The sequence below is a fragment of the Schistocerca cancellata genome, chromosome 1, assembly GCF_023864275.1.
Source record: "Schistocerca cancellata isolate TAMUIC-IGC-003103 chromosome 1, iqSchCanc2.1, whole genome shotgun sequence".
NCBI classification, from domain to species: Eukaryota; Metazoa; Arthropoda; class Insecta; order Orthoptera; family Acrididae; genus Schistocerca; species Schistocerca cancellata.
The window spans coordinates 534,736,274-534,748,466 of record NC_064626.1 but is presented as its reverse complement, the minus strand read 5'-3'; the positions used below and the strand labels follow the sequence as shown (position 1 = coordinate 534,748,466).

General features: G+C 43.1%; 1 protein-coding gene across 1 annotated transcript in view; it reads left to right on the top strand.

Moving 5' to 3' along the window:
* LOC126179459 (ankyrin repeat domain-containing protein 29) overlaps nucleotides 1-12,193 on the top strand; it is a 597,930-nt gene that overhangs the window by 157,056 nt on the left and 428,681 nt on the right. Inside the window, exon 2 of the mRNA XM_049924610.1 lies at nucleotides 1,213-1,323. Coding sequence (XP_049780567.1) covers nucleotides 1,213-1,323 — 111 coding nt within the window. The remainder of the gene's footprint in view (nucleotides 1-1,212; nucleotides 1,324-12,193) is intronic.

Genomic DNA, 12,193 nt, shown 5'->3' with positions numbered 1-12,193 from the left:
GATCGCGAGGCGCAGCTCCCTACGCTTCTCCCCGCGTATCTCCTGCTTGTGCGATGTTGCCTTATTGGATCCTGGCTCGTCAGTAGTCACAATTACTTATTTGTGTGTGTTCTTTTCTATAGTAAATTACTTGTTCACTGATAGTTGCCTCTGAAATCACGCTGTGCTTTTGCAATTCTTTTTCTGGTTTAATGCAGGATCTGTTCTGATGTACTCAAAGCATCGTTTGTAATGAAGGTATCTACATAACGAAGTGTATCTTTTCTTTTTTCGTTACAATCAGGTAAGGGTCATGTACCATTTTCAAGTCCTTCATATTTGCTGAATTCTTACGTCATTTTACTATGTCTCCTTTTTTAATTTCTTCCCAGTACATCTCATACCTGTTCTCTTACCGATCGTACAATGGTATCATTTTAATTTTAATACTTCTGAAAACCTGTATTTATCTTGCTTCTTCTTTTATCTTTTGTATTTCCACTTTGAAACTTCTCAGGTCCAGTTTGTTGTTAATTTACTATCCCAGAGATACTAGAAATTCTGATTTGTTAACCTGTAGTCATTTATTCTGCAAAAAAGCACAAAAACGGCGCAGTCTAGGTCGTTTTACATTTTCAGAATTTCCATTACTTCTTAATTTTCATGTTTCAGTGTTTCTTATTGAACCTAAAATTTTCCTTATAATTCTCTCTCGATATGCAATTTTTATTGTAAATATATTTTGTTATTGCATCTGTCCTCCGTGTTTTGTGTATCCTCACCCATTCCCCTCAATTTTCTCTCCTTCATACTTGTACTAATTTAAACTTTCATATTTCAATAATGTCTGTTAGTAAAAATAGTGACGCAAATTTTACTTAGTATCAAGTTTAATGTTTCTCTACTGAGAATTTTTTAAACCTACCCTTTGGCTGTTTGTTCCAAGAATTTGACTCGCATTTTTGCGGCCGGTGGATTTTTTTCCTATTACAGCAAACTGTTGCCCAAATTGGAGACAGTTCATGCCAGTCTCTTGTATTTTGTATTGTTTACAGTTTTGGTGTCTGATTTCCTTCTCTTCTTTTATTTGTGTACTGTGATATACTTGTAGTGTTCATTTTAAGTTTGAACCATTTCAGAATCGTTGCAAATGTAGAAGGTGTACGTATGATTTTCACTGTCATAGCAGTTTGGCTGTGTTGGTAACGCGTGTGGTGCCGTGTCGTGTTGCAGAAGGAGTCTCCGTGGGACGTGCAGCTGCACCTGGCGGCGCTGCGCGGGGACACGGAGCGCGTTACCAGGCTGCTCGACACGGGCCGCGTCCACGTCGACTGCCGCGACAAGGTGAGGCCAGGCCCAGACCGAGCGGATGCAGCTTAAAGTCTGCGTTTCTTTCGGATTATACTAGCCGCTTTTGTCTTACTCCTTCAAGACTTTTTGAATGGCCCACAGGTGAGGTGGGTATAGTGGTTCTTCGGACGTGCCCTCACTGCCGTCTCATCTTCATGTGTTTTTTCTGTGTTGTATCGTGACTGGAGCCTAAAAGACGTTTTATGTCAGATACCTACAAATGTAAATGAGAAATCTAATTGCTACCTATACTCATTATTATTGATTCTTGGAGCATTTGGACAAGGTATCTGTTGCATGGATTGATCACCGTGGTCTCATTTGTGATACGTCGTGGCATGGGAAAACATAACCAAAACTTAAGGTAAGCAGAGCTCAAAGGCTGCAGAGAGTGAAAGCGTAGACCCAAATGAGGTTACCGATTCAACGGGCGCTGATAACCTCGTTGTTGTGCGCCGTAAAACACTAATAATCACCATCATAATCACCATCATAATCACCGATTCAAACACAATTAAATTTTATTAAACATTAAAAAAACACTTGTTCACTGGTACAAATTATATAATATACAGGGTGTTACAAAAAGGTACGGCCAAACTTTCAGAAAACATTCCTCACACACAAATAAAGAAAAGATGTTATGTGGACATGTGTCCGGAAACGCTTAATTTCCATGTTAGAGCTCATTTTAGTTTCGTCAGTATGTACTGTACTTCGTCGATTCACCGCCAGTTGGCCCAATTGAAGGAAGGTAATGTTGACTTCGGTGCTTGTGTTGACATGCGACTCATTGCTCTACAGTACTAGCATCAAGCACATCAGTACGTAGCACCAACAGGTTAGTGTTCATCACGAACGTGGTTTTGCAGTCAGTGCAATGTTTACAAATGCAGAGTTGGCAGATGCCCATTTGATGTGTGGATCAGCACGGGGCAATAGCCGTGGCGCGGTACGTTCGTATCGAGACAGATTTCCAGAACGAAGGTGTCCCGACAGGAAGACGTTCGAAGCAATTGATCGGCGTCTTAGGGAGCACGGAACATTCCAGCCTATGACTCGCGACTGGGGAAGACCTAGAACGACGAGGACACCTGCAATGGACGAGGCAATTCTTCGTCCAGTTGACAATAACCCTAATGTCAGCGTCAGAGAAGTTGCTGCTGTACAAGGTAACGTTGACCATGTCACTGTATGGAGAGTGCTACGGGAGAACCAGTTGTTTCCGTACCATGTACAGCGTGTGCAGGCACTATCAGCAGCTGATTGGCCTCCACGGGTGCACTTCTGCGAATGGTTCATGTGTCAATCCTCATTTCAGTGCAAATGTTCTCTTTACGGATGAGGCTTCATTCCAACGTGACCAAATTGTAAATTTTCACAATCAACATGTGTGGGCTGACGAGAATCCGCACGCAATTGTGCAATCACGTCATCAACACAGATTTTCTGTGAACGTTTGGGCAGGCATTGTTGGTGATGTCTTGATTGGGTCCCATGTTGTTCCACCTACGCTCAATGGAGCACGTTATTATGATTTCATATGGGATACTCTACCTGTGCTGCTAGAACATGTGCCTTTACAAGTACGACACAACATGTGGTTCATGCACGATGGAGCTCCTGCACATTTCAGTCGAAGTGTTCGTACCCTTCTCAACAACAGATTGGGTGACCGATGGATTGGTAGAGGAGGACCAATTCAATGGCCTCCACGCTCTCCTGACCTCAACCCTCTTTTATGGGGACATTTGAAAGCTCTTGTCTACGCAACCCCGGTACCAAATGTAGAGACTCTTCGTGCTCGTATTGTGGACGGCTGTGATACAATACGCCATTCTCCAGGGCTGCATCAGGGATTCCGTGCGACGGAGGGTGGATGCATGTATCCTCGCTAACGGAGGACATTTTGAACATTTCCTGTAACAAAGTGTTTGAAGTCACGCTGGTACGTTCTGTTGCTATGTGTTTCCATTCCACGAGTAATGTGATTTGAAGAGAAGTAATAAAATGTGCTCTAACATGGAATGTAAGAGTTTCCGGACACATGTCCACATAACATATTTTCTTTCTTTGTGTGTGAGGAATGTTTCCTGAAAGTTTGGTCGTACCTTTTTGTAGCACCCTGTATATATATATCACAAAACACAATAAAATTTTTTCAACTCCAGGTCTGAAGGGCCGCTGAACATTCACAACTGTAATGTCAGAATGACAACCTTAAGATTCAACATAAGGAGATAATCACAGTCTGAAGGACCCAACACTTTTGATTAATTATTGACCAATACAATAAGTTACTGAAAGGAATGGCTTTAATCATTCGGCCAGAAGGGCCAATCAAATATACCACAAATGCTGTTTCGATAATGGTACAAGAATGCAAAACCAACAGTTAATTTACTTCGTCCAAAGGAACAGTAAAGACCAAAAGACAAATTCATATTCCAAAGGTTTTTTTTTAATGAAACAAGATAACAAGATAAAATTAATAACCAAAAAGGGGTAGTGACGTCGCCACTCGGTCTGAAGAGCCTGAATATCAGTAGTAATAAATATTTGAGAATGGTTGAAGTTGGTGAGTTAGCACTTAAAACCAGCCCGTGCTACTCACCACTAGGAAAAATTTACAGTCAGCTGTGTTAAGACTGCCTGCTTTAGCAATATGGCACAGACCAGCAGAACAACTAGAAACTTCACCAACGTGGCGAATCGTCCACATAGGGCATGACAGCAACTCTCTATAACACATAAAATAAAAATTACTAAACATTGAAACACATGGTTCAAAATATAACGCCTATCTATGCAGGAACTGTCAATGACGCCCACTGGCCTTCTTAAATCTTCGACTTAGTAAATGTGACGGCCAGTACTAAATAATAATACCACTCAACAAATTGTAAAATTCAAGATCCTTATTGCACTTGGGTCAACCACAGATAAAATTTTAAGTTGAGTTATTAAGGCACAGAGAGTTAACACTCTTTTCTAGTGATGGTTACACTTGACAATATAACAACAAATCATTGAATCGGGATTTCGGGCACGCCTGAGCCTACTAAAATTGCGAAACGCCATGGCACACGACCTTAGAGCAAAACACACCCGACGACACGGGCAGAAATTGAGTGAGACACATGAAGTCAAGAAATTCTCACCGTTAGTCCCGAAGGCAGACAAGCATTCGGCGACAGGTTACAACCAGCACCAACTTGAGTTAATGTCAATCCCCCCAGTTCCGCCATAGCAACGCGGACACGCCGCGTCAACAGTTGCCACGCCGAGCTTCCTTACACAGCCCGTCCAGAACGACTGCCGCCGTCACGAGTACACACGCTGGTTGCAATCACGTGCGTTCACAGGAAATTATACCACCTTTCCCCTTAACATTGCGCTGCCACACAACCGGAAACTAATCTCCCCGTCTCACTCCGGCAGCAGCACTCGATACTCTCGTCGTCAGCAGGTCTCTCCACAGAACGCAGCGCCCTCCGAAATTTAAAAGCAAACGGACCAATCGCAGCAGAGCAAAGCCAAGGCTCCGGAAGACGACACACCACACCTAGGCAAAGATGAAGATGATACGGTTCAATTTCATTGACATGCTGTCTGTGGCTCCTGAATAGCTGGCCATATGAGTGGATTTCCGTGACGGGCCAAAACTGCAGGCCGTTTCTGCATATACCTGTAATGGATCGGGCCTGCCGATCTGAAGCCATTCGGTTCCCACTAATGTGCAGGCCCTGCCCGTCAGATCTAGTCTCACCATTCTGCCCACAGGCGTAATACAGCAGATTTTCGTTGTTTATCCATGGACCCAGGACTCAGCAGGCCAGGGGCCATGGGCGATGATTTCAGGAATTGCTCACCGCAAGTACATTGTACAGTGTGGTGTTTCATAGACACTTTATTTGCTCTAGTACATTTTGCTGCTTCAAAAGCAATTTATATGTTAGAAAGTATGGATGACAAGAAGAAGAAAATTCTATCAGTCACTGGCAGCTTTTACGATACATTTACTCATATATTTCTCGAAAGAAAAATCACATTATATGTGTAAAATAGTAGATATAACACAGTAGGTAATTAGCGACAATAACGAACATAGAAGACCAACATTTTGTTGGCTGTCACGTACGGTGTTGGTTTACACAGTTCCCCCTCCTTGTACACTTGTTTCAACAGGCCTACTTTTTTCTGAGGTTATTTCTGAAATCAGTGAAGCTATTTTAAATCTGTCTTGTGACTCCAAGGAAATGCTAATTTTTCTCACTAAACGTGTTTCGCTTTATTGAAATAAAATAACATCAGTGGTCTTAACGAAACACATATACCATTTATCTAAAAACAGTTTCTTACTAAATATGTCGGTGTTAGTACTTCAGATTTTTGCTCACAACAGGGAAAGCGATCTGCTTTCAAGTTCTTTTTTTACATATTTCCTCCTTTGCACTATTGTTTCTTGTATCATGCCCGCAAATACAGATTATCAACTTACGTCTTAAGTTACTGTTGAGATCTCAACATCTGTCAGGGAAAAATGCTAAAACTTGTCTGCAAATCAGGGAATTATCAGGGGATTTCACTAGGGGAATCTTGAGGCAACGCTGAATATCTGCTTGAGTGGACTCCATTTCCAAATTACAAAAATAAAATTGCAGACATAATTTCCTCATATCTAATTATTACAACTATCCACATTGACAGTTAAATGTTGACGAATGTTGAGTAATATCAAAGAAAGTCAGCACCATTGGACGAGACCAGTGGGATATTGAGACTTGGCCACTGGGTTCAGTAATGAGTTTTATGCCTAACATTTACACCCAGTCCAATTATGAATGACAGGAGAAGCTTCAACTTATATGGTTATCTCTGTGTAAAGCAGCTTCCGTGCAATGCTGAAGAATATTTACGTCAAAGGTGAATTACTCACAGACGCAACAGTGCTTCCTCGCATCGGACTACCCCGGTAACAATATTTTCATTCTTGTCGCTGCATACAGTATGTACACTACGTGATCAAAAGCATCTGGACACCCCCAGAAAATACGTTTTTCATATTAGATGCATTGTGCTGCCACTTACTGCCAGGTACTCCATATCAGCGACCTCAGTATTCATCAGACACCGTGAGAGAGCAGAATGGGGCGCTCCGCGAAACTCATGGACTTCCAACGTGGTCAGATGATCGAGTCTCAATTGTGTCATACGTCTGTACACCAGATTTGCACACTCCTTAACATCCCTAGGTTCACTGTTTCCGATGTGATGGTGAAGTGGAAACGTGAAGGCATACGTACATCACAAAAGCGTACACGTCGACCTAGTCTGTTGACTGACAGAGACCGCCGACAGTTGAAGAGGGTCGTAATGTGTGATAGGCAGACATCTATCCAGACCATCAAACATGAATTCCAAACTGCATCAGGATCCACTGCATGTACTATGACGCCGGTGAATGCCAAATGACGCCGAGCTAGGTGTAAGGAGCGTGAACATTGGACGATTTAACAGTCGAAAGACGTTGTTTGGAGTGACGAATCACGGTACAAAATGTGACAATCCGATGGCAGGGTGTGAGTATGGCGAATGCTCGGTGAACGTCATCTGCCAGCGTGTGTAGTGCAAAAGTAAAATTTTGAGGAGGTGGTGTTATGGTGTAGTCGTTTTTTTCATGGAGGGGCTTGCACCCGTTGTTATTTTGTGTGACACTATCACAGCACAGGCCTTCATTGATGGTTTAAGCACTTTCTTACTTCTCACTGTTGAAGAGCAATTCGGGGATGGCGATTGCAGCTTTCAACACTATCGAGCACCTGTTCATAATGCACGGCCTGTGGCGGACTGGTTACACGACAATAACATCCGTGTAATGGTCTGGACTGCACGGAGTCCTGACCTGGATCCTATAGAAAACCTTTGAGGTGTTTTGGAACACCAACTTCGTGCCAGGCCTCACTGATCGACGTCGATACCTCTCCTCAGTGCAGCACTCCGTGAAGAATGACCTGCGATTCTCCGAGAAACCTTCCAGCACCTGATTGAACGTATGCCTGCCAGAGTGGAAGCTGTCATCAAGGCTAAGGGTGGACCAACACTATATTTAATTCTAGCATTACCGATGGAGGGCGCCACGAACTGGTAAGTCATTTTCAGCCAGGTGTCTGGATACTTTTGATCACATAGAGTATGTAACGCGAGTTTTGTGCGAAGTATACATTTTCCATTCCAGCTGACAGTTCCTCTGAAATCTTACTACTGCCATCGAAGGAGAGTGGCATCGTAGAGCTTTAACATTGCTGCAGTTTCTTCGTTCATTCGTGTTGAGTGCAACTTTCTTCTTCAAAATTAACATTGCCATAATTGGACAGTAGGTGTGATGCACTGCGTTCCAGGTTACACGCTTTTGTCGTCCTCGCCTGCCGCTCATGGTTCCAGCTTTTGTTAGTCCCATTTGGTTTCTGCGGCTAGCCTACCATACCTGGAGGTAGAGTCCGCGCAGGACACAGTGACCGATGCACACTGACCAGTTTTCGTCCAAAGCGCTGGGCCAGTTCATTCGTTTGTTCGGAAGTGTGGCTTGAGTGTAGGCCACCTTTCGGCCGGTCGGCGATGACAGAACCGAGGCGCAGCCCTGCAATCTTTCTCAAAGCATTTTACGGAAAGTATTCGGTCATATCAATCGTTTTCGTTTTACTTGTAGTTTTAAATGTCTGCTTCATTTTAAGTACTTATCATTTAGTTAATGATCACAGTTATGATATTTACGAGGAAATAATACATTGCGTGAAATTCCAAGAAGTTCGCAATGAAAAATAGGGATCGCTATCAATTGAGTTTCGTGCGTATTACATAATTTGTTGCTGCGTATGAAAATTAGAAAATATATTGAATTTTTCTTCAGACATGGGTGGAGATTCGTATCTGTCAGCAAGCTCTAGAAAATTGATCTGATGTAGCACACTCATTTGCGATCACGCCCTCCAGAATGAAATATCCTCAACATTTCTCATATTTCAAATGGTTCTGAGCACTATGGGACGTAACTTCTGAGGTCATCAGTCCCCTAGAACTTAGAACTACTTAAACCTAACTAACCTAAGGACATCACACACATCCGTGCGCGAGGCAGAATTCGAACCTGCGACCGTAGCGGTCGCGCGGCTCCAGACTGTAGCGCCTAGAACCGCTCGGCCACCCCGACCGGCTCTCTTATTTCATAAATGGTTTGAGTTTTCGAAATGAGATTTTGGCAGATGATAACAAGCGAAGAGGAGACTATTCTGCCATTTGGTTATTATGCGAAACTTCTTCTTCTTCTTCTTTCGATTTCGGCCATCTTTGGACCACGTTCAACAATTCACTTGCCCGGCTTTTTGATCTTTTTTTCTCTCTTCCCAATATTTCCTCATCATTTTCGAGTGGTTCCTCCTCCGCTCTTCCGACCATTTCCTGTTATTATTCTTTAGTTTCGTTTCTTCTGGAAAACTTCATTATTTATCGTGTTATTTCATTAACTACAGATTTTTTAGATGAAAGAATGTGATTTTAAGACCCACCAATAGCTGGTGAAACGAGAAATTCTGTGTGTTTTGGAACGACATGCGTGAAGACATTACACTTTTGCTTCTACCGAAATGTGCTTTTTTTATAATCTAATTTTCCTCAGTTCCTCACTTAATAAAATTCATGAACCAGAGTTTCAGAAATCTCTCGCAGTTGGGTCCACACAACACGGTAGTGGTGTAACATTTTGTAAATTCAGCTGTGATTCAGCAAAAAAAGCAAATTTTAACATGTCTATCAGAGAAATGTGGGTTTTACTCTAAATTCGTCAGTCATGACGTTCCTCTGTAAGTTAGAAAATAAATCGTTATTTTTGTTGCATTTTCAGCGGAATTATTTTTAGATGCTAACCAAAGCAGTGGTGACGGTAAATCCTTTTGAATGGTCACCAAGCAAGCGTGGGCATGTAGGTGCTCCGTTTGATACTTACAAAAAATGTGAGCGTACGTTTCAGCGCCCGCCCACAACGGACACCACACCGCTCCCCGCACGCGTGCCCTGCCGATTGCGCATCCACCGGCCACGTTATTCTGCCTGCACTCTACCGTATACACAAATAAAACAAAAAAGGCTCTTTGTCAAAATCGTGTACAGCAGCAGTTATTAAACGAGATCTCTGAAAACTGAGATTGCCACTCTACAAATATGAAAGACGTCCTGCGACCATAGCAGTCGCGCGGTTCCACACTGAAGCGCGTAGAACCGCTCTGCCACAACGGCCGGCCACGTCCTTCAACAATGATACGCCACCTGTAAACGGATCGTTAAACACGGTGTCGCGTTGGAAGAGGATCTAGCCTATTTATCCAAAGCGACCCACACCCACGTCCCACCGACGCCCCAATCAACACTGCCCATTGGCATCCCTCCGTTGGAAAGGAGGTCAAATGGCCCTCAGCGCCGTCAAGCCGACGGGTGACCTAGAATCTGTGGGCGGATCCATTTTGTTGGACTGAAATAACCTCGGCGCTGCACGTCACGATATGCTGAATCTTGCCATGAGATTTAATGCATTGTCGTGACGGTGTCTCATTCACTGAACGAGAAATATTCATCTGCGCCGTCTCTCGTTGTGCACATTCGATATCCACGTTTAATACAGCCTAAATTCCACATACTTGGCGAATATTCTGAAAACCTGTATGCAAAACATTTTAAGGCAGTCTCTTCCGCAAACAAACTGCTAACATAAGAGAGACGCAACTGATTAACTTATGCCACAATTGCATCTGCGCAATCGTTCAGTTTCGTAATAATGCGTGTTGCTACCACTGTTTGGAGTGACTGACTCTATTTGCTATTGTTTAAGCCAGTACTACGTCTAAATTCACAGGGTGTCTATGAGGCCAACTGTTCGAAGATATTTCTCATCATAAAATTTATGAGACACTTGTGATCAGATCGCCAGCTATAGAGATCCATAGTGTGATGGCGAGACTCCCTTCATTGTTTGGCAACATTCAGCTTAAGAAGCCCTCAGGAAGTAAGTCTGTATCTGGGCGGAATAATTTAGAGAAGAAACAGAAATTTTGAATCCAGATGGCTAGATTGAGACTGGACGCGACTGTCTGGCAGAGCTATTGTTTGCACCAACAGGAAACTTTGCACTCTGCAATTGCGTAATCCTTTGAAATAAAGCTCTGGCAGCATTGTATCGCGGAATCGAACTACACATTTTTTTATATCGCTGTGTGGTCACACTCAGGGTAATTTTATAGAAACTTACATGTTTAGATAATACGTATACGAAAAAGTATTGCAAAGTACTTTCCTCGTGCTATAGTGGATATGCTTGAGGGCTGTCATGATGTCAAATCATTTTAAAAGTATGGATGCATCCGTGTGACACTCCCACTACCTTAACGTAATTTCAAGAAAATAGCTTAATAACTACTTGGTTATTTTGCTCCAGAAATAAAGAAGTTATTAACTGTTCCTGCAAATCAGTTACGCTGTAATTTAGGAACTGGGACCTTCTTAAATTAGTTTCCCTTGCGAAAAGCTTGGATTTACATCTACATCTACATGGTTACTCTGCAATTCACACTTAAGTGCCTAGCAGACGGTTAATCGGACCATTTTCATACTGCTTCTCTACCATTCCACCCTCGAATGGCACGTGGGAAAAAGGAACACCTAAATCTTTCCGTTCGAGCTCTCATTTCGCTTATTTTATTATGATGATCTTTTCTCCCTACGTAGGTGGGTGTCAACAAAATATTTTCGCATTCGGAAGAGAAAGTTGGTGATTGAAATTTCGTAAATAGATATCGCCCTAAAGAAAACCGCCTTTTTTTTTTCAGTGACTGCCACCCCAACTCGCGTATCATATCAGCGACATTCGCACCCCTATTGCGCGATAACACGAAAGGAGCTGCCCGTCTTCGCACTTTTTCGATGTTCTCCGTCAGTCCTACCTGGTAAGGATCCCACAACGCGCAGCAATATTCGAGCAGAGGACGGACAAGTGTAATGTAGGCTGTCACTTTGGTGGGTTTGTCGCATTTTCTAAGGGTTCTGCAAACAAAGCGCAGTCTTTGTTTCGCCTTCCCCACGATACTATCCGTGTGGTCTTTCCAATTTAAGCTGCTCGTAATTGTAATTCCTAGGTATTTAGTCGAATTGACAGCCCTTAGATTTGTGCGATTTATAGTATATCCAAAATTTATCGGATTTCTTTTAGTACCCATGTACATGACCTCGCACTTTTCTTTGTTTAGTGCTACTTGCCACTTTTCGCACTTACATCCTCTTCGAACAGCGTTAAGCGTTATCCAACTTTTCCCCAGCAAACCACCACTATTCTGAAACGAAGAAAGTCTGCCGCCAGTAACATTTATGTACCTACACCTTTGTCGTTCACTTCCATCCCGTTTAAGAATGTAACTAGGAAAGGTAACAGCGTATCTCGCGGACATACACCAAACGTTATGTCCACTGCACACCGCGACGTTGTATGCCGCCTGATAGCGTTGCGGGAACGTGACGCGGTAACAAAAGTATGTAAGCGGAGCACACAGGGACGGGGGATCACTTTAGCGAAGATATGGGCTGCATATGGGGCAATCCATTGAGATAAGTGACTTTGACAAAGAGCAGTTTATTGTTACGCAGAGCCTGTGAACAAGTATATTGAAAGTGGCGAAGCTGGTTGAATTTTCGCGTGTTACTGCCGTGAGCATCTGTGGAAAGAGGTAGGACAGTTAAGCTACCACTTGGTGCTAACGGGTTAGTCGTCCACGACTCTTTCAGAACGTGGAGTTTGGAGGCTTTTCTGCTCTGTGAAGAAGGC